Here is a 21,651-nt window from a genome sequence, read left to right as displayed (position 1 = left end):
GTACAAGTCATTTTTGTAATGTCATATGAAATGAATAATAACGACAACTAATCAGTACAACTTCATAGTAAAAATAAAAATCTTAACTAGTAGTGAGATACTAAAATATAATAATGACTGTGGTGGCAACTTTAACATTTGAAAAAATACTATGGTAAAGTTATTGCTTTCCTTATTCAAACTGATTTTTTTTTCATTAAATGTGTGGTTGACCTGAAGAATGAAAGCTATATCATACTTGGAAAATTATGAGCTATATCACTGCTTATCGACACTAGGAGTGTGACAGTACACTTAGCTCACGAGATGAGACAAAATACAGATACTTGGTTCACTAGAAAGAGATGGTATTTTAACACAATTTTTTAGAAATTTTCAATTACAAAATATTTGTCTTTTAATTGCAAAAAGTAAAACAATGCAATTGTATTTTGAAATATTTTAACTAATCTAGGGCTGTAACTAATGATTATTTTGGTAATCAAATGATTATTTTGACAATTGAGTAATCTGATATTTTTTTAGTAATACAAATAGACCTAAGTGAAAATCATATATAAACTAATGATGAGGCAATAATAACTGGCTAAAATAAAATATCAAAACCAAGTAATGACATGGTTTTATTGAACAACACTGTTAAAATACAGAATGTAATATGCCTATACTTAATATGAACCAAATTAAGTGCATTATGTTTTATAACAAGCGTGGTTAAACAATGTTTAAATCCATTATATTTTAATATTTGGCCACATGCAAACTCAGAAACTTTTATTTTGAAATTGTGATGTACAATAAATGGCATATTTAGAAATAGGTTGATGTATTCTCCTGTGTTGGCAAAGGTTTATAAATGATTTATGTTGCAAATCTAGTGAGATAATGCACACTGTTTTCCCAGATGAACGTTAAGCAATTCAAATTCACAGCATATGCAGAGGAAGAGTTTAGCCACTTTCATATGGAATAATATTCAGGACTTTTTTCAAAGGGAATTGCAAATTGCATTTTCAATTGCGTTTTCCACATGTGGGCGCATAAATTGTGACATAACCCAAATGCAATTGCAAATCTTCCATTTTCAAACGCACAGTGACTGCAAAAATGAAAAAGCAAAGTCCATTTGCAACTGTATTTCCCATGTCTTATGAGCTATGAGCCTGTCATATTTAAATTAATTACCACATTGGCCTTTTCACTTTCTCTGCGTCGTGCATGTAACCTGCCAAAACTCTATTTGAGTCTGTTTACTCACTTGCATCAATCGGAATGAGAGAAACAGTGAGTGATGTTGAGACAGGTGAAAAGCATTTGGGTAATAGTGAATATTGACCTATTGTGCATACCGTTGTTGCTCCCACTGTTAGCAGGGTATAACCGCTGCATTTGGGGTAAAAAAAAGATTATTATAATTAATATAAAAAAAATGTATTGTTCCAGAAAGGTTTTCTGTTCGTTCACACAGGCACGAACAGATTGGCAGCTGCCTTTAGCAGAGCCTTTACCGATTACCTGCATTGATCAAAGCATTCGGCATGGTTGTCTGTGAGTGACGTCACCTCCCGACACAAACACGCCCCCTAGTATTGTCCCACCCATTCACATTGACAGCTTTCAGTGAAGACATGGGAAATACAGTTGCAAATGGACATTGGTTTTTCATTTGAAATGTGGCAGTCACTGTGCGTTCGCGAAAGCGAAAATACAAGATAATGCAAATTTGCCACTGCATTTGGGTTATGTCATAATTTATGCGCCCACATGTGGAAAACGCAATTTGCAATTCCTTTTGAAAAAAGTCCTGAATATTCTTCCATACTTTCTAACATTCAGTCTTTACTGGTAAATTACCAGTAAGTTACCATTAAGAGATCATGTGAGAACAGGACCTCTTCAAAAGTCCCAGTAAATTTGTTCTGGCAATCATATCGTTCTTATTGAGCTGTTGTGATTACTCTGAGCCGTTTACAAAGCTCCACTGCTTTTTAATTAGCTTTTCTATGTAAATATGCGTGAGATGGACATCTTTGACCATTGCGCCTCGCAGCTTTTTGCTGAGCTTCTCCATTCATCAGGGCTGCGACTCTCCTGTTCATAAGAGCAAACAATTCTGATTGGCTAGTAATGTTAGTTTGGTTAAGAGTGAAAGCTGTGCTCCTCTCATACCATTGGGTAGGCGAACTCATGGACTAGAAAGTGATAAAAAGTGTTTATTTGTTTTTTTTTCTGCAGCCAAACACTGCACGCTGGAGATCAGGCACGGTGCCGCAGAACTTAAGCCCTGCTAATGTCTACTGATCTGCTTCTAGGAAACCTGAAATGGATACTATAAATGACTGGGAAAATATTTAAGAAATTTAATAATATTGTGAAATCACGGCAGGTGCTATTGCTCTCCTGTGCATGTCTACAAGGTCATAGGAATCAGAAGCGAAACTATTCAGATAATCCAACAGAATCAGAGAGCTGTTAGATAATGTACTTTGTTCTTCTCTGTCATCAGTGGCATTTCATTTATGGATCTCAAAGCACATAAAAGCAATAGTTCTGGACACTTTACTGTCATGTCGTTCCAAACCCGTAAAACCTTCGTTCATTTTTGGAATACAAATTAAGATTTTTGATGCAATCCGACAGCTTTCTGAACCTGCATAGACAGCAACGCAACTACTGCATTCAAGGCCCAGAAAAGTAGCAAGAACATCATTAAAACAGCCCATGTGACATCATTGGTTCAACCTTAATTTTATAAAGCTATGAGAATACTTTGTGCACAAAAGAGAAACTTTATTCAACTATTTTTTCTCTTCCGTGTCAGACTTTAGCGTGACCAGAACTCGTTTTTGCTGACAATGTTTATGTGCATCATTTAGCATTAGTCACAGTGTACTGCCATTTTAATGAATTTATCCAATTAGACACTCTTTAAGGAATAAATGTGAAAACAACTTGCCATATATGTTCAAGGCTGAGCTGCTCAGTGGACTGTAACATATGCATGCAGATTGGTTTGCTCTGAAGGCATACAGTGTCCTTGCTCTTTAGATTGAACAGCTAATGTTCCTTCAGTGGACACTGATTTAATCCATGAAACCAACAGAAATGCCAATGAGATCAATCTCAAATTCTCATAAAAGTGATAATCTTTATTTAAACCCAAACTACAGTGTACATAACAGATGCACAACATAGCTACAAGGTACATACAACTTATGCTGGATTTATAAAAAACACAATGCACTACAAATAATTACGAACAGTAATTGGGTACAGATTTTTTAGATGAGAATTCATTCAGAAAGCAAGCACAAAATGTGCTATCTGAAATGCCAGGGAATTATGATAAAGCAATAAAAAGATGACATGCTTTGAGTTTCTAAGCATTTACATTACTGCAAACATTATAGAGTGAGTCTTGGTGACAAAACATTACGTTAGCCTGTTGGGTGTATTTACTTTATATAGTCACTGTTTGTACTATTATCCATACATATCTTCACGATCAGCATTGTAGATTTCACCCTCCTGCAGAGAAGCAAAGTTGAGGAAGTGAGATGGCCTGTGAACTTCATGGTAGAACTCTTTTGGGTTGGCCAACTGTAGGTCATATTTCATGTTGGGATCATGGCGAACACCTAGAATGAAAAAGGAGAGGTTAGAAAAGCACAATGTTGTATTTGCAATTAACAGAAGGTGAAAATTCACTTAATGTTTCAATATTTTAAGGCTATACGAACCCATGAAGTTGTAGTTCCAGGAGACTTGGCCAGGCACCATGAAGAAGCCCAGGAAACGGTCAGACAAGAGCATTTGGACTCTTTCGTAATGAGAGGGCAAGTAACCTTTGGGGTTATTTCCCTTGTCTGTGTTTTGTCGACCCCACTCATATCCACTGGGAGTCAGCTTGTAGGCCGTCAGCGTGCAGGAACCAGGGGTGAAACTAGATGATAAAAACCAAATGTTTAAAACCCATCTTTACACTCTGGGATGTTAAGAGTGCAGTCACAGTGCATTAGTGTGCTAAATATGTACCTGCAAGTAATAATGATAGTCTTCTCGCCATCCCAGGACGGATTGTCAGCCATGACCTTTGCATGGGTGGTGACATCCTGAGGAGATAGCTGAGGCGATTCATTGGGCTGTGTATGGATCCATCCAAGAGGCTCCATTTCCTATGAAATTGAAGAGGCATTCAAATGGATTGATACGGCTGGGAAGACATAGATTGCTGATAACACCAAACTATAGACGTATGCATCAGAGTAAAATACTGACCTTCAAGTACTCGTGTTGTGGCAGCTGGTTGGGCAGGTGAACGGTCTGATGCGTACCCCACTGTGGCACCATCACGATACAGCGGATTTCCTTTACTTGAGGGTTATCTGGAGGACTGGTTCCATACAGATAACCTGCAATCTACAGGGAAAAAATATATATAGATGCAGGAAAAATTCAGGTTTAGAATACTACTGAAGAGGATTCACAAGAGAAAACACGTTAAAAAGTTGGTTATTGTAACCTGAGCACGCAGATCTGAGATGCAGATGAACTTCTTCAGAACGTTCTTGGGCAGAATGTAAGTGTAGCCAGTTTCTTTGATGTCATCCGATGACACGTAGATGTGGTTAGTACGTAAGTGCAAGTTGGCAGCAGAGATCGCCCTGTGAGATCAGGAAAACAGTTTAAAAACCAAGTCTAGCTGTGTTTTAACAACTATAAAAAGACAGGAGGTTTTTTTCCACACCTAACTCTCCATTCGGTTTTGGAAGAGAAGGTCTGAGTCTCGTAGTTGCTGGTGGTGGAGGTGATAATCTCATCTCCGTGTTTGTTAACAGTGCGAGTTTGTGTGGCTGTTAGCTGAGACTGCTCCTTGGTCTGCTTCTCAATCTCAGCGATCTGCTGTCTCTGCTGGGATGGAGCAGAAATCTCCATACCCAGGATGATGTCCCTGATTTCAGACTGGGTCAAAGATGCCACATTCACACTGTGGAGAAGTAAACAAAATTAATATCTGAAAAGTGGACCATTTCAAATCTATAGCCATTTTCCGTATGCATTTATTATCTAGAACTCACTTGTTCTTCTTGCCATAGTCAGCCAGGATGAGATCTTTGAGCTGCACCTCCACTTTGATCCACTCCTCATCGGTCAGAGTGGGCCAGATGTGGTGGGGCTCGGTGATTGTGGTCTTGTCAGGCTTCAAGATAACTTTGGCTCGGTCGTTGTTGACGTGAAGTGCTCTCAGGATTAAGATCAAACGAGAGAATGCCTAGGTAACAAAAACATACTAGTTTTAGACATTGTAGTAATGAGCAGTGCAACCCTCAGAAGCTACTTACGATTTCAGTCAGGTCAAAATTATGGTATAAGAGCTGGATTTACAGTGTAAGAGGAGATGGTCTTCAGCCAGTCATCGTACAGATTGAACAGGACCATCTGAGGCTCTGTGGCCTTCAGAATGAGGTCTCCAAACTTCTCCACTTTCAGACAGGCCTGGAAGGGCAGCTGGAGCTCAGAACCCTTGATTACAATGTTGGGGAAGTCTAGCAAGTGCACCTGAGGAAAACGGACAGCTGTTAACCTAAAAGTTAACTGGTAATAACTTACCAGTGATATAACAGCTACTTTAATGGGTGTTTCTAACCTCAAGAGGATCCAACATGCCCTTCCTGGTCACAATAATCTGCTTGGGCTGCTCTTCAACAGGCAGCGATCGGATCAGGGCAGCCACTTCTTCAGCAGTTTTCCACTTAGCCAGCTACAAAAACAAATGCAAAATGTATAACTCTGCAAACAGACCCACATGAGTGACTGGTTTGTGCAGATCACAGACAAAATACACAGCACCCAGTGACAGACTTGCCTGTCCAAGACGCTTTTGTCCTGCCCATACAGATGTGTGAATGATTTTCAGGAAAAGCTGTCCAGTTCTGGGGTTGAAGATGAAAATGGCTCCGTTGATTGGTTTTGTGGTCAAGTTACCTTCAAAGGTCTAAAACAGGAAATGAAAGATTAAAACACCTAGCACACAACCTATAGAGAAAACAAGACAATAACACCAAAAGGGACATCTTCATGATGTTAAATTCACTTGCCTTGTGGATGGTGACTCTATACACATTGGTGTCATCCACAAACCAGATGATCTGGTTGGAGAAGAGTTCTCCGTAGTTCTGGGAAGACAGGTAAGGCTCAGTGGGCTCTGAAGAGTAAAGTTGTAGACCCTTGCGGATTCGCTCTCTCAGCACATAAAGAGCTGGGTTGGCCTTCATTATCTTCGCCATGGCCTGCTGGATCAGGGGCTTGCCTCCAGGGAACCAGTTACCATAAGCACTGTAGAGAGAGAAACAAACAAATCAAATACTTGCTGCTCTGTCGCTGTTTTGGGATGTGTAACCAAGTTGTACTTGACTGTGTGATTTAAATCACCTACACAATATTCTATAAAATACTGACCTGTGAAGGTTGTAGGCCAGATCAAGGGCAATCAGGACTCCAGTGGGTGATGGGTAAATACTCATGTTGTCAGTGGTGTAGTCCAAGAACTTGGCCCTGGCATATCGCTCAATATCATGGGAGTCGTAGTCACCCCATCTGAGCTGAATGTCAATCCAGTACTTCTGTGTTGTGGTGCTGTCCATAACATCTCTATAAAGACGAAACACGGACATTTACCATACAACAGGACTATGTATGGCTTCAGTATGGTTTTTAATGCAAGTATTATGTGTGGAATGTTTTCTTTTTTCCTCCTGATATCCTAGATGTCAATGTATTCTTTCATCTCAATCACACATACTTTGAATCTGCTAGAAGCGAGGGGCGAGAGACGTTCCACTTGTAGGAGGCAAACAACAGAATGTCAGCACAGGAGGAATTCATCTTGTAAGACTTCCTAGGATGGATTGTCTCTTTCTGGACAGTCTCGATCTCCAAAGCATCCAGCTCTTGGTCAAACACCTACACAGAGCAAACAAAAAAAAGTTTACTGATGGCACTATTCTGAATAAGCAAACTGTTAGTAACAGTTCAGTCTAAAGTGTGAAACCACACATACAGTTTGCTCACATAAGTCTTGTTAAATAAGCATGAGTAATATTCACTGCATAATATCTTGACCCATTTAGGGTGCTTTCACACTCGGTTCAATTTCTCCCCCCTCTCCCTGCCGGACTGCGTTCATATTTTATTTGGGTCCGAACCACCGTTCGTTTGCGTCATCAAGCCAGCAGCTGTTTACCCTGTTGCTTAGTAACGATGGCGCGGGAGAAGGCGGCAGAATGCATAAGATTGCTTTCTGCACTTTTATATATTTCCGTATTTGAACAGTTCATTTTGTTTTACAAAGCTTCAGTGCATAAAGCATTTACGTCTGTCTTACGAATGTACTGCAAATGCTCTAAAGAACGCTGAAGGCGAACAGAAATGAGACATACAGCTTTCTGCTTGTAGCACATCAGTCACGCTCGTCAGGAAAGTGAGTGAAACACAGACACATTTTTAATCAAATAATGCATCATTAATAGCGGTTCACTTCTGTGATTTGGTACGATTGCGTACACATCAGCGAACCATACCAGAGTTCACTTGAACCGAACCCCAGACCACCCTTTTTAAGCGGACTCTGGTACGGTTCGCACCCGAAGTCGGAAGACAGTGTTCACATCATCCAAACGAACTGAACTCTGACATCAATCGAACCCAGGTGCGCACCAAAAGCGCTAGTGTGAAAGCACCCTTAAGGCATTTCCACACTGAGCGCGAAAAATCAAAATGAATTTTGCACGCGATAATGCGCGGGAATAAAACAACAGCTTCCTCACAGACACCGAAAATGCAAATGTTTTTTGTTCGTCCACTCTGACGAATCATTTGAGTTTCGCAAAGTGAAAACACGGGCAGTCCAATAAGATTTGAGCATTACATCACATGACCAGAGCAACTGCTGTTACCCAAAAGGCTAAAAGCTCGGAAGACTGTATTGAGCACGAGCGTAAAAACACAGAAGTAGAGGACTTTTTCCCGCAAGAGAGAAGAGTGAATGCCGAGTTCTTGTTATTGTTGGTATTTAAGAACAGACTATTCTCACATGTTCTTTATACAGAATAACATTAATTCTCCACTGAATCATGTGATCTGACGAGCACCATCCATTTTCTTCCACGAGCGTTTATGAGTCATAGCTCGTTCATCTAGACCTGTCAATGTTGTAAGCGTATCGCTTGCCCTTCTGTATATATTAAAAAAGAGAAATATTTTTCTACACATGAAATATGAAAGCAAATACACCTGTAATTGTGAAGATAGTTTTTCTGTATGTGTTTTTATGCAGTTCATGGTATTTATTTTAACAATAAAGGATGTTTATAACACATGACAAGCGATCATTTTAAAACATGCAAAGAGTGCATGTCTGCCGATTATAGAATCAAAATCAATTTTAGATTACAATCGGAAGTTATTACAAGCACTCGATGATGATTTAAAGTGGGTTTAGAGCAAAAACTTTAATAATTACATGTAATGTGTTCTTGTAAGCATTATGGATATTTAGTGTTTCTGATGAAGAAACAACTTATTTATCTTAATTTAATTCTGTATATTGAGCAGCGGACGATGTAAACCACACGAGATACATACGCTACATGAAGAAAAAAAAACATTGTTGGTCGGCGCCCCCCTAGCGTGCAGGCGTGAATTAGCAGAAGCCGAACATTCGTTTCGCGCTCGGTGTGAAAGCAACATTCGTGGGCGATTCGCCTCGACTTTTCGCATCGCGCTCAGTGTGGAAAGGCCTTTAAAGGAAGCACATCTGTTTACCTGACAGAGATCCATGACGACGCTCTCATGAATCTTCTGCCACAAGTGAGCTCTGAAGATCTGGATCAGAGAGATCTTGAGAGTTGGGATTTTACCATGCATAAAGATTCCAGTGAGGTCCAACTGCACTTGGAAACCCACATATACCTATAAGAACATCAAGAGAATGAGTCTCAAGAAAAGAATTTGGGGGAAAATTGCTGTCTAAATGCAATGGCTTTTCATAGACATACATTGGCTCTGTTGATTGTAGGAGACCACCACAAGGTGAATCGTCGATTAGGAATCTGGTTCAGACCAGATCTCTGAGCATTGGTGAGTTTCTTCCATTTCATTGACTCTTCGAAACCACTGGCCTTCTCCCTATAAGAGATAAAAAAAAAAAATAAAATAAAGCGAATGAAGCTTAAAAAGAGTCAAAAATAGCGTTAAATATACTGAATGTTTGTCAACATAAAAGGTCTTACCAGAAGAGACCCTCCCAGGTGGGGAAGTAGGTACCCTTGAAGAGCGTGTGCTCAAGAATGCCTTCCACCCCTCCAAGTGCCTGGATCATGTCGGTACGGTAGTTGTTTAAATTCCACAATTTCCCATCATGCCGTTGGTGAGTCCACCAGAATGGATTTTGCTTCAACACCTGAAAACAATCAAAAACCGTTATTAAAATAAATAGTGATATTTGGCACTGCTTTCAACATGCAATTCGTGTTTCCCAGAAAGAAAGACTTTTACCTGGTACTGCTTGAAGTCTGTTCTGACTCTCCAGCCCTTGTCATAAGCCAGAGTGTGTCTGTCCTTCTGGAAGAGTGTGTTGATACGTGGAATACCTCTGTCCCAGGAGTCCTCCAAATCCTCCAGTGTCAAACGTCTGAAGAGTATCAAACTCATTAATAAGAATGAACCCATCAACATAATTAAATATTGGGTTTGGTTAAGAGAACAGTACCTGTTCTGAGCAATGGCCTCCTGTCGTTTGAGGGCGTATTCAGCCCAAACTCTCTGGGAGTCAATAAACTCACTCTCCCATGGCTGGATGTAGCGGTACAGATTAGGAATAAGCTGATCCTCCTCGTGACTCATACCGGACCGGAAATGAGTAATGCCCACATCAGTCTGTTTGGACCACCTGAGCGCAAACAGAAGAATTTTAAATCAATCACCTGCATCCGTGGATCCATATTAATTTCCATGAAGTTGCTAATAAAAGAAACTGTAATGAAAACTGCAAATAACTTACCTAAGGTCAGACTGTGGAATCAGTACGTGTCCCATGGAAAGCATTCCCAGTCCACCCAACTCCTTAGGGGTGTAAAACACCACAGGAGGGAAACGACTAGGCATTTTGGAGTTCAACCCAATCTTGATACGGGTTTGGATCTTATTCTCACACTTCACCAGCAGGTCCAAAAGCTCCTGAGTGTTGACCACGGCTTCACGGAAATATGTCATCAGACCAATCAGAGCAGTGTTCCACTTGTTCACAATCTGAGAAGAGCAACATTATGTAAAACCATGCACAAAATTGGAAATTCAAATTTGCCATGGCTGTTTTGATGCTAAGGTTCAGGGCTCATACCTTGGTAAAGGTAGTGGATCCAGAAGCCATCAGAATCTGTCGCACTCTGTTGTGGAACCTCTGCATGGACTCATCATCTACACGGAGGAAACACTGTGCTGTCCTTTCCTTTGTTACCTAAAAATCAACACAATTATCCACCATCCTTTCTGATGTACCAACAGTTATTTTTAAATCGATAGTTTGCAATTCTACTTACCTCGTTCTGCAAATTCCACACACCGTCTTTGTGTGTAAACTCCTCATAACTAGTGCGACACTTAGGGAGGATGCGACACTCAAAGCCACACATGTTGAAGAGTAGGTTGGGGTTGTCCTTGCTGTACACAGACACAAAGCTGTTCTCCCACTGAACTGTGGTCACAGAACGAGGGAGGCGATTTTTGATGTCCCAGAACACAGCACGGCCCCTGTGTGAATATAAGGAAATCAATCATCATACCACGTGCATTTTTCTCTTTATTACGGGGTTCAGAATGACAAAAGTCTAGAGCACTTACAAGTTCACATCATGTTTCATCAGTCTCATTCTAGCATCTCTTGGCCAGCATTTCTTATTGTTGTAGCCCACAATGTTCTCATTGTTGGGGTCTGGGTGCTCAGTCAAGTACCTCTGGATCAGATCCCTAGCCTCATCAGCAGAGAACCTACACACAGCAAAACCACAAGTTCATAAAACTTGTACAACAGCAACATTTGGAAATAAAATCTCAATTTAGCACAACAGGACATGGGAGACTTCTTTTATCAGCACTACTAACCTGAAGAAGATGTGAATGCGGTCTATGTATCTGCAGTAAAGACGTATAGGATGGGCACTCTCAGTGGGCGTGTCCTGGAAGCTGAGGAAGTCATTGGGCATCTGAGGAGGACCAGCCATCTCACTGGCTCTGTGCAGACCCAGCACCAGCAGGTCCATCACCAGCCCATAATACTGTACAATGAAAGAGGCAAACTGCAGGCCACGGATAATACCGTACGAGTTTGTGTGGTTCATGTCCTGTTAAGAGAAAATACAGATATCTAAAATCAAACAGGGCAGTGAAAGGAAATTTCTAATTTACTTTCTCAAAAGCTTTAAGAGAGAGATTTTTTTTTTTACTGTATTATATATGCAATTAACAGACCTTATAGTTAATAACAACGTTGTTTTTGGCCGTCATGTAATCGGCAATGTTGTGATCAACAATGAGACGCAGAAGCCTGTTCAGCAGCGTCAAGTCAATCTTCTCGTACATCTTCTCATAGCGAGACTCCAGCATGACATTGCATTCACCTTCTGCTGTCTCCCACACATCCTGTAGGTTGTTGATTCCTAGCAGACAGACATAATTAGAAATGTTTAACAGAATAAAATTGTACCTATCTTTTATCTAACCCTTGTGTATTTATTTATTTAAACATTTCTAAAAAAACATATAAATTTCACCTTGGCACCATTTGTACACCAGCAGTGGAGGTGGCTCTGTGTCAGCTGGTTTGATCCAGGGTGGAAAAAGTCTGCGCTTGTCTGCCTCATACCACAGATACTGATCCAGGTATGCATCAGTGATCTTTTCCAGAGGTTCAACATCATAAACCGGCACCAAATGACTGTAAAGGTCCATGAACTCAATGCCCACCTAGAGAGAAAAAGAGCCACTTTAAGCACAAGCTAGGAGAACTCTTGTGGTTATATGAAGTAGGGCTGGGCGATATGAGCAAAAATTCATATCTCTATTTTTTGGCTGATTCGCGGTATACGGTATATATCTCGGTATTTTCTATGCTTTTGTATTTGGATTAAACAAAGTGAATGTAACCATAGGCATAGAAGACTTAGTTCACACTGCAGGTCTTAATGCTCAGATCGGATTTTTTGCAGAAATCCGTTTTTTTTTTGCGCTGTTGTTCACATTGTCATTTAAATGCGACTGCCATCAGTCTCATGTGTGAACCGTATATGGCCCTGAAGTGACCCGTATGCGCAGAAGACGACGTGACGTCAGACGCAGCACACTGTGTTTGCGGAAATAAAAATGGATGCTGCTCGTGTTAGCGTGTGTTTACCAATTTTTAAGTTAATGTGCAATTGGACCCTAAATAACGAAGTGATGTTGTCGTCTATATATTGTCTGCCATTGTGATTTTAATCTTCCAGCCTCCTCCAGCAAAGAATTGTGACGTCTGTCGCATTTCAATGACGTAAAAATCGCATGATATGCGACATTGGCCGTTCAGACTGAAGTCGCATTGCAAAACATCGGATATGTATCTGATTTAGGAAGTGGCCTGCACTGTAAAAAATGATCGTGATTTAACGGTAAAAAACTGTGAAAATGCTACAGTAAAAACCTGTTACATGGTTAACGGAAACTTCCTGTAAAATGTACAGGGAAAAACCGTAAACTGATGTTCCCAGAATTCCCTGCGTTCCATTTCAAATTCTGTTTGAATTTGACGTTTTTTCTTTGAAATAACTGTTTCTTCTTAGTTTTTTCTTATCAGTTATGTTTATTGGGGTTGTATGTTACATCTAATGTTGTTAAATTAATGTTTATAGCATATTTCATTTTAAGGAGTCTCACCATGATGTGTTTAGTGCTTGTATGAATGACACTGCATCTGCACCTTCTGTAAATGCTATTGTTTAAAAGTTGCTTGTGATGGGCTTTGGCTCATCATGTGACTCATCATCATCACCTGCATTTGGTGATTATCAGTGTATTTCAAAAGAACAAAACAGATTTCAGTACTTTAATAGGTTGGTATATTAAGATTATATCAGTTAAAGAAATTACTGTATTTAACTGTAAATTTAAGTTAAAACCGTAAAACCTAAAACGTTGCTACTGTATTTTATACGGTAGAATTCTGGCAACCACAGCTGCCAGTATTTTACCGTGAATTTGACAGATTTTTTTTTACAGTGTGGGCCTGATTTGATATGAAAGTGGCCTGGGCCTGATTTGAAAATAAAAAAAAAAAAAGACTGTCATAAAATCAGATATGGGTCACATTTGGGCAAAAAAGCCTGATTTGGGCCACTTTAGCCTGCAGTGTGAACTAAATACATGTGATCCTGGACCACAAAAAAAAAAGTGTCAATTGTTCATAATTGAGATTTATACATCTGAAAGCTGAATAAATAAGCTTTCCATTGGTGTATGGTTTGTTAGAATATGACAATATTTGTCCGAGATACAACTATTTGAAAATCTGGAATCTGAAGGTGCAAAAAAAAAAAAAAAAAAAAAAAAAATAAAAAAAAAAAAAAAAAAAAAATCGCCTTTAAAGTTGTCCAAGTGAAGTTCTTAGTAATGCATATTACTAATCAAAAATGTTGATTTACGGTAAGAAATTTACAAAATATCTTCATGGAACATGATCTTTATTTAATATCCTAATGATTTTTGGCATAAAAGAAAAATGAATAATTTTGACCCATACAATGTATTTTTGGCTATTGCTACAAATATACCCCAGAGACTTAAGACTGGTTTTGTGGTCCAGGGTCACATATTATGTTAGAAAGGGTTAAAATCAGATTACATTCTAACATTGTAACATTGTCACATTATAGTTAGTGCTATCATACAAATACACTTGTAGGTTTAAAATTCTGTCACATTTATTGCTTATTAACTACAAATATTTCAGCAAAATGTATATTTTAGTCAGTTGTCATCCTCCTATTTCATTGAGCTCTGTCTGTTTGGCGCACATGCACACGGCGGCGATCATTCAATGAAGTCTGAAGTTTAGCGGAGAATCTCAAAGCAGAATGCTCATGCACTTCTGACAGCAAAATGGAAATATTTCCATGGCTTTCTAACATTTATAGATGGAGAATAAACCTGTGAAATCTAAGTTATGCATTTAGGAAAACAGCACATCTCAAACACATAAAACAGCGAGTCTCTGTCAGCAGCACACACAGCCTTTCTGTCAGAGCCGCTTTAAACAGAAACTAAACTACAGGCTTCTATATCTTACGAGTTTTTTTTAAAGACCTTCATGCACTTTCTCCGTAGCAGCTCAGTCTGTGTCCCCCACTATATTTTCAGATGCACTAGTTTCAAAATACTGTATATCGATATAAACGATATTGCCTTTTATTGTATCACTTATAAAGAATATATTGATACATCGTACAAACTCTATATACCGCCCAACCCTAATATGAAGTGTGCTGAAATAAATGTAAGCAAACCTCTTTGAACGCTCTCTGAGTGAGGAGGTGACGTTTGATTCTGGACAGAGCCTCATGAGGGTTGTCATATGCCTGCTCAATCAGACCCAACTCCTCACGCTGTGACTGGTTCAACCTTGACTTCACACTAGATAAAAGAACAGAGCAAAGTCAGAAAATATGCAAAAACAAAAACCAGTGCATCCAATCACCCTGCTTTTATGGGACTGGCCTGACCTGTAAGCCTCCTTGAGTCTCTCCAAAGCCAAGATGAGCAGCTTAGTGTCATGTTTGTAAGACAGAGGAGGGAAGGGGATCGGAGAGAAACGACGACTCTCCAGCCAGTGCACTGTGGTAGTGTAGATGGCCACGGCCTCCTCAGCTGTGATGTAAGGTCCATCCTGTAAGATAAAAGACATCACTCTTTAATGTGGTCTGTATAGTGTTGTTTTTGGCAGCCTGTTCTAATTTTAGTCTAGTCTTTGTGTGAAGCTGTCATTTTAGTTTTTATTAGTTTTAGTCACGTTCATATTCTTTTTAGTCTAGTCAACCTTCAGCTAACTTAAAGTCTGAGCATTTTGGTCTTATTTTAGTCAGAATTAACCATGACTATTTTAGTCTAGTTTTAGTCAATGAAAATTGTATTTTAGTCTCTTTTTAGTAATGCAATTCTATTTAACCCAGTACAGACTAAACCAAAATTCTCTTTTAACCAAACCCATTTCAAACAAGGTTATCTTATTATATTATTGTTACCTTATAGACTCAAAAATACATCCATTCCAGACACGGAAGGAGGAAGATTTGAATTTACAACATTTATTTTACCAACCAAACATGTTAACATGTTTTTTGTTGTCTTCTAAATAATGCCGCGAGTGGGGCTTGAGGAAATTACATCGCCTGCGTCTGCGCAGTGCGACCTGATACAGCCCCTGAAGTGAGACACAGGAAACAGAAATACTGCAAAAAAATAATGGGATGAATGATCAGAATGATCATTATGATATGACATCAAAGTACCGCGAGAGATAAGAGAGCAGACGGATCCTTATGCTTTTGAATCGCTCTCGCGGTACTTTGATGTCTAAACTGATCATTCTGCGCAGCGCCGCTTCAAGTCGAAGGCGCCTAATGATAACACAACTAAACGAGACGAAATAACGTTATAACATTGTTTCGTCTCGTTTTGGTCAACGAAAATGAAAACAAATTTTAGCATAATTTTTATTTTGTAAACCACATTTAGTCTCATTTTTATTCGTCAACAATATTGCATTATACATTTAATTCTAGTCATCGTCACATGACCAGCATTTACGTTGCTTCTCGTCTCGTGATAAAGGCTCATTGACGACGATATTTAGTCATAGTTCTGTATCAGTATCAGCAGCCTGTTCAAAGACATTTTATGTTACTCAAGAAATGTACCTTCAGGTAATTGTGCTGTCTCTCCTGCTCTGCCTTTAGATAGAGTCGAGTGAGGCGTCCCAGGTTTTTCTTGCACACAGTCTTATCCACAGTGGCTCCTCTTCGGATTCTCTCACGGTTGTAGTGGGCTGTGTTGGTCCACCAGTCAGCTTTGGCCTTCACATAGCGAAGAATCATGTTCTCAATGGGCGTTGGAAGCCCAGGAACCTGAAAAAATAAATAATGAAAATCCCTTAATGATAAACTTACAATTTTAATCATAACATTGATGGGCAGCAAAAAGTTTTAAAGGGGAAAAAAATAAATAACCTTCCAAGGGATGTTGGCCTTCCAGCATCTCCATGACTCGCTGAGATGCTGCAAGATGGTTCTGGCCTTGTTCTGCTTGATACCCTCAGGCATCATATCCAGGATATCATGCATCACAGCAGCTCTCAGCTCCAGATCAAAGTGAGATTCCACACGTTGTTTGGTCACAGTCTTTGCAACACCCTTGGAGTGTCGACCTAAACAGCATTACACAATGAATTTGTATTTGCTATCCCTTAAAATTATACTTCATCTTTCAAAATGCTTTTTTTCATATGAATAAAAGCTCATTTTACCCTCAAACTGCCTGGCCAGAAGATTGCCAAGCCACCGCTCTAGAAGAGGAGTGATGCCTCTCATGAAGAACAGCCAGACTCTCCATCCTGGAGCCCAGAACCCACAGCCTGGACCTTTTCCAACTGGGCCCTATAAAAACAGGACACTTCAGATGCAAGGCATAGCACTAATTTAAACAAAATTGCAGAAAAGCATTGTACTTTACAAAATGGTGTATTTGGTTGAATTGAGTGTTACTCACTGTGTTGAAGCGGTAGTAGATGAGATGCTTCAGGTCTTTGCACATTCTGATCTGCCTCATGAGCTTGTACTTGTAGCGGTACATGCCAGTCAATTGACCAACATGGGCGAAGATGTACTGCAGTCCATCTGCCAGCTACAAAGTAGATAAAAGACTTTAGTAATGAAACAGTCAGACAATGATAACAATTAGCTAAACAGAAACTGCAGTCATTATTTCATATTATACCTGGAAAGCGTCAACGTTTCCAAGCCTGTACTGCACATGACTGTCCACCACAAGCTTGCTCAAACGCAGAACCTCACGGCACAAGTGGAAGGCATTCCCGAATCTGGACTTCTTACGTTCCTTTGTGGTGAGGGTTTTCACGGGCTTCAAGTTGAAGTTGTAGTCCAAGTGCAGGTAGTTGAGGTTCTTTCTGTGAATGAGCAGGTTCAGCATGTTGTAGCCCTGCCGGCACACCTGGAGGCCAACTTCTACCCAATCCAGCTTTGTGGACTGGAAGAATTTGGTGGCTTTGAAAGAGCGGAATAGGTATCTAGACCAGAAAATACAATCATCATTAAATGAATCAACGTTTGAATGAATCATTTTTCAACGAAACAAGCTCTGGGATAGAACCCTCACCTCTTTTTCTGTGCTTTAGGTGGTCTGTGTTTTAGAGCATTCAGCACATAGTACTTCAGCAGCTTCTGGTAAGACACACGCACCTTAACAGGCTGGCCTGCAGGACAATGCTCACGATACCTGATGGTGTTTATATATATATAAAAAAAAAAAAAAAAAAAAAAGAGCCTCTATTCAGAAATTATAGTCTTGTTCTTAATAAACAAACCCTGCATGAGTTGGGGCCATTCACACAATGTATGCGTTTAAAAATGTGAGATGCAGGTAAGTGAAACGGGAAAAAACTTTGAGACACTGCAAAAATATGATGTGAACACAATGGTTAGAGACATTCTTTTAATGTTTACATCGATAAATTCAAAACTTTGAGACTGGCAAGTACAGTGAGCAATTACAGATTCAGTGAGCAAATACAGTATAGTGTTCAATACAAACCAGTTTTTGATGAGAGGCACGTCAATGGCCCGTCTGGTTCTTCCTGAGCGGAGATTGAATGGACGAGGTGCCCACAACAGCGCAATTCCATTGGCTGTGTTGTCAGTGTAGAGAGGCGTCTCCTTCAGGAATGGCTCAACATACTCAGGCAGTTCAAACTCCTCATCATCTTCTGGCAGTGGCTCTTGGCTCTATGGAGAAATCAGAAGCTTGCAATTTGAGAGAGAAGAAATCAGGAAACTTACAAGCACAGTTTAATTAAACAGTTGAAGTTCTGACCTTGACGGAGTGCCTATGAGAGATGGGGTTGATCAGAGGGTCAAAGTAGAAGGCGGGCAGATCAGGATCCTCAGTCTTGATGAACACCACATTTGGTGTGTGGTACCTGCATGGACAATCACAAATCACTGGTTCAGCAAAACAAGAATTTGTACAGAACGATAAAACTGTAGGCATGAAGTTTCATACCAGGTGAGGTGCACATAGTGTGGCAGGTTGTTGTATAGGTAAGGGAATGCAATTTTGTATTCCGTCCTGATAGGTTGCCTGATGATGATCTTGTTGATGTCATTGAACTCATTCCAGTCTTCATCCCTAAAAACAAACCAAGTTAGACTTCTGGAGAAAATAAAAAGGAATGATCAACAATGCTACAGGATGGACATGGTACATACTGGAGATTAATGTCTCTGACAAGCGGCTCAAATTTGGGTCCTCCTGGAATGGCCATGTTCAACGCTTTAGAGGTAAAGAAAGCCTTCAAGTCAAACAAGTAGAAGTAGTTTTTATCCACCAAGTCTGTCAACAACTGATTAGCCAATCGATACAGAGTGGACATCATTGGTAAAGTGAATTGCCAGCGTCTGTATGTGGTCCCGTTCACATATCTGTGGAAAGAAAATAAATCATAAACAAAAGAAACAAGAAACCATCTTTTTTACAACTGTCATAAACACTCACTTTGTGGAATCTTTCAGAGGTTGATGCTCATAAAGCCATTCAGCAACAGAAGAGTCCTCCTCAGGGTCCAGCTCCATCTGGATCGCCTCCAGAGGCTCAACGTCCAGGATGTTGTCCGCATAATCCAACGGAGGCTCTTCATCATCAAATGGAGGGAAACGCATGCGCTTGAAGTGCCGTCTGTCTCGCTTCTCACGACGCATCATGATCCACATCGTGCTGATGAAAAAAAAAAAACATTTTCTGTAATAACAGCTATACAGATTTTTCTACAAACAAGCGAATCTGGAGCTTTCAAAACAATCACATTTTTATTAGAAAAAATTACAATTTTACACAAAATGTGCAGCCATAAGTTTCAATCTCTGCTCTGAAAGTCATGCCATCAGTCACTGTCACCTACCCCCACTGAGCAATGTACACCGGTTCAATCACCCAAGGGATTTCATTTACAAAGGAAATAGCGCCTGTAATATGGTAGAGCACAGGGACATCTCTGATCTGCTCCCAGGGCATGGGCATGTTCTCCAGAAGTTTGAGCACTGCATGGGGCATATATTTCAGGGCCCTGCAGACAAAAAATATATATATATATTTTATTAATAATGATCATACATAAATATAAATTACCTAGTCAATAACACAAACGGTCTTACCCAAGGTAAACCCTCTTGTCATGCCGAAATTTCCTGTTCGTCATGTCACCATGATCCCTGATGATTTTGCGCACATGCTCAGGTGGCATGTCCTCTTTCTGAGCATCCACAAAGCCAAATTTCCTCTTCTCCGAGTAGCGTTTGGCCTGAAGCTGCTGCCATTTCCGAGCTACAACAGCGAGATTACCCAAACAAAAGGAAATCATGTCACTAAACTTTCAGAGCACACAAAGCAAAATCAAAGTGCACGATCAAGCCATGTGAACGCACCTTTCTCTTGCAGTTTCTCCTCAGTCATGTAATCTGGTACTGGAGCAACAGCAGGAGGAGGTGGAGGAACACCTGGAGGCATTGTTCCAGGAACACCTCTGTAGGGGAATGCAGCTGCCATGGCAGCGAATTCTGCAAAAAAAAAAAAAAAAAACAGTAATACATAAAATGAGATCAAAGTGCAAAGCACAAGTAATGAAACACGTTCAAATTTATAAGAAAATAATCCATTACAAAGTCATTCAAAGAATCACAACAACGTGGAAGACTAAATGAGATCTAATAAAAGCCTAATCTGTTGGTAATGAAAGGAAATCCCAATTAAAATGCAAATATTTGAGCAAATAGTTATAAACATAATATCTAAACCACAACAATGAACCTCACCGACTAACTTGGCTATCGCGCCTGAATTGTTTTCCTATCGTACCGAAACTAGCAAGATAAGTTACGTTACTGTTATTCGTTAAAGACACCAAATAAACCCTAAGTAATAGGTACACTTCAACATATTTTGCAAGTCAAACTAAAAATATATATTCACAGATTTATGATACGGATACATGCAAAAAAAATTTCGGTTTCAATAAAGCAGGAGTTAGCATGTTAGCTTAGCTTACTACGTTACATATTACACAACAACCAAACTGTTGCCGCAAACAAGCGTTAGCAAAGAAAAACAGTGCTACTTATTTTAAAACAGGCAAATAAAAAGCTCTAGTTAGGTGTTCGCATAGAACAATACAACTTACTGTATTAGAAGCAGTTTCTCGCCAGTGAATGTAGTTGTGTGCTGGGTTTGTACTCAGCAGAATGGCGTACCATGCACGTTGTGCGTATGGGCTTAAGATTCACGAATACTTTTTACGAATCTAGAGGACTCTGTCTCAACGGAAATGATGTGTTTTACGACACCGAACGTAAGAATATACGTAAGGCCAAACTTCCGGATGTGACACCGGATATAAAAAAAATTGTCCTTTTCAAACTCCATTTATTCTCTCCATTTCTATTCTGTTTAATATTGTTCCATGACTAGTTTATTGAATAAATAGAGAATAAAATACAGGAAAAAGAAAGACGATATCCATAAAGAGAGACGAGATACAAGCTCATTGGTGCTTCTGCTCTGTTAGATACAAGAGAAAGAGGGACGATATTCATAAACAACACGATACAGAAAAAGATGAAGTAAATCAGGCTATTTAGTGCTGTAGAATTTACCTGTCGCCAAATAGAGAGTCAACAATTTGATACGTTTTTTTTTCATTTAAGCTATTTTAGTTCATTTTTAGTTCTAAATTAGTAAATTATACGTGTTGAAGTTTTTTTAATGTATTTTACTAATGTAATCTCATTTTATATTGAGATTATATCAATGTATCACATAAAGTGTGCGTTAAACGGGCAGGATATATTATTGTGTTATTAATGTATTGCTATTTTTCACAATTTTTTTCTTTTTTCTTTTTTTTTTTACTTGTCATTTGACCGGGTCTTAAGTATTTTCCCCAGAAATACTATCTCTTCCCCCAGACTTTTAACTGTTTAAATCCTTACTAGTTTACATAAAATAGTGCAGTTCTTCAAAATGCATTTTACCGAAACAAGTGGCAAACATATCTAATAAACCTAAATATTTACATTTAAAGGCCCACATAAAATTAATGCTTTTGAAGTTTAAAATAAATGTAAAAAAAAAACTAATTGTAAGGAATAATATGGAATAACAATTTAATTCAATATTCTCGTTGCATTCTGTAGACGTAACATAACGCGCCCAGCAGGTGGTGCTGTTACATATATTGGTCATCATCATCAACCATCCATTCAATCAGACTAAAACCTAATCGTT

General features: G+C 39.4%; 1 protein-coding gene across 1 annotated transcript; it reads right to left on the bottom strand.

Moving 5' to 3' along the window:
• Nucleotides 1-3,118: 3,118 nt before the first annotated feature.
• On the bottom strand, nt 3,119-20,674 carry LOC306851011 (pre-mRNA-processing-splicing factor 8). Its single transcript, XM_079387023.1, has 42 exons — nt 20,549-20,674; nt 19,797-19,928; nt 19,527-19,695; nt 19,274-19,438; nt 18,871-19,089; nt 18,585-18,797; nt 18,379-18,504; nt 18,190-18,295; nt 17,911-18,101; nt 17,476-17,595; nt 17,077-17,386; nt 16,849-16,983; nt 16,607-16,736; nt 16,311-16,507; nt 16,002-16,208; nt 14,808-14,971; nt 14,592-14,718; nt 11,829-12,021; nt 11,527-11,714; nt 11,161-11,399; nt 10,900-11,046; nt 10,599-10,809; nt 10,400-10,516; nt 10,061-10,308; nt 9,770-9,949; nt 9,556-9,691; nt 9,291-9,460; nt 9,057-9,186; nt 8,824-8,970; nt 6,803-6,963; nt 6,460-6,651; nt 6,099-6,336; nt 5,867-5,995; nt 5,648-5,761; nt 5,386-5,559; nt 5,079-5,272; nt 4,748-4,987; nt 4,523-4,664; nt 4,279-4,419; nt 4,036-4,175; nt 3,741-3,943; nt 3,119-3,638 (listed from the first exon to the last, which is right to left on the bottom strand). The coding sequence occupies exons 2-42, from the start codon at nt 19,915-19,917 to the stop codon at nt 3,484-3,486; spliced, it is 7,029 nt and encodes a 2,342-aa protein (XP_079243149.1). The 5' UTR covers nt 19,918-19,928; nt 20,549-20,674; the 3' UTR covers nt 3,119-3,483.
• Between the last annotated feature and the right edge of the window lie 977 nt (nt 20,675-21,651).

Source organism: Barbus barbus (assembly GCF_936440315.1).
Source record: "Barbus barbus genome assembly, chromosome: 31".
Taxonomy (NCBI): Eukaryota; Metazoa; Chordata; class Actinopteri; order Cypriniformes; family Cyprinidae; genus Barbus; species Barbus barbus.
This window is presented reverse-complemented; position numbering and strand designations above follow the sequence as displayed.

Excerpts from the sequence above, each read along its gene's own strand:
- LOC306851011 (XM_079387023.1), bottom strand. The coding sequence starts at position 19,917 with ATGGCAGCTGCATTCCCCTACAGAGGTGTTCCTGGAACAATGCCTCCA. Across the intron at positions 16,984-17,076 it reads GAAACGTTGACGCTTTCCAG|CTGGCAGATGGACTGCAGTA; the intron begins GTATAATATGAA and ends TCTACTTTGTAG. Across the intron at positions 4,176-4,278 it reads CACAACACGAGTACTTGAAG|GAAATGGAGCCTCTTGGATG; the intron begins GTCAGTATTTTA and ends TCAATTTCATAG.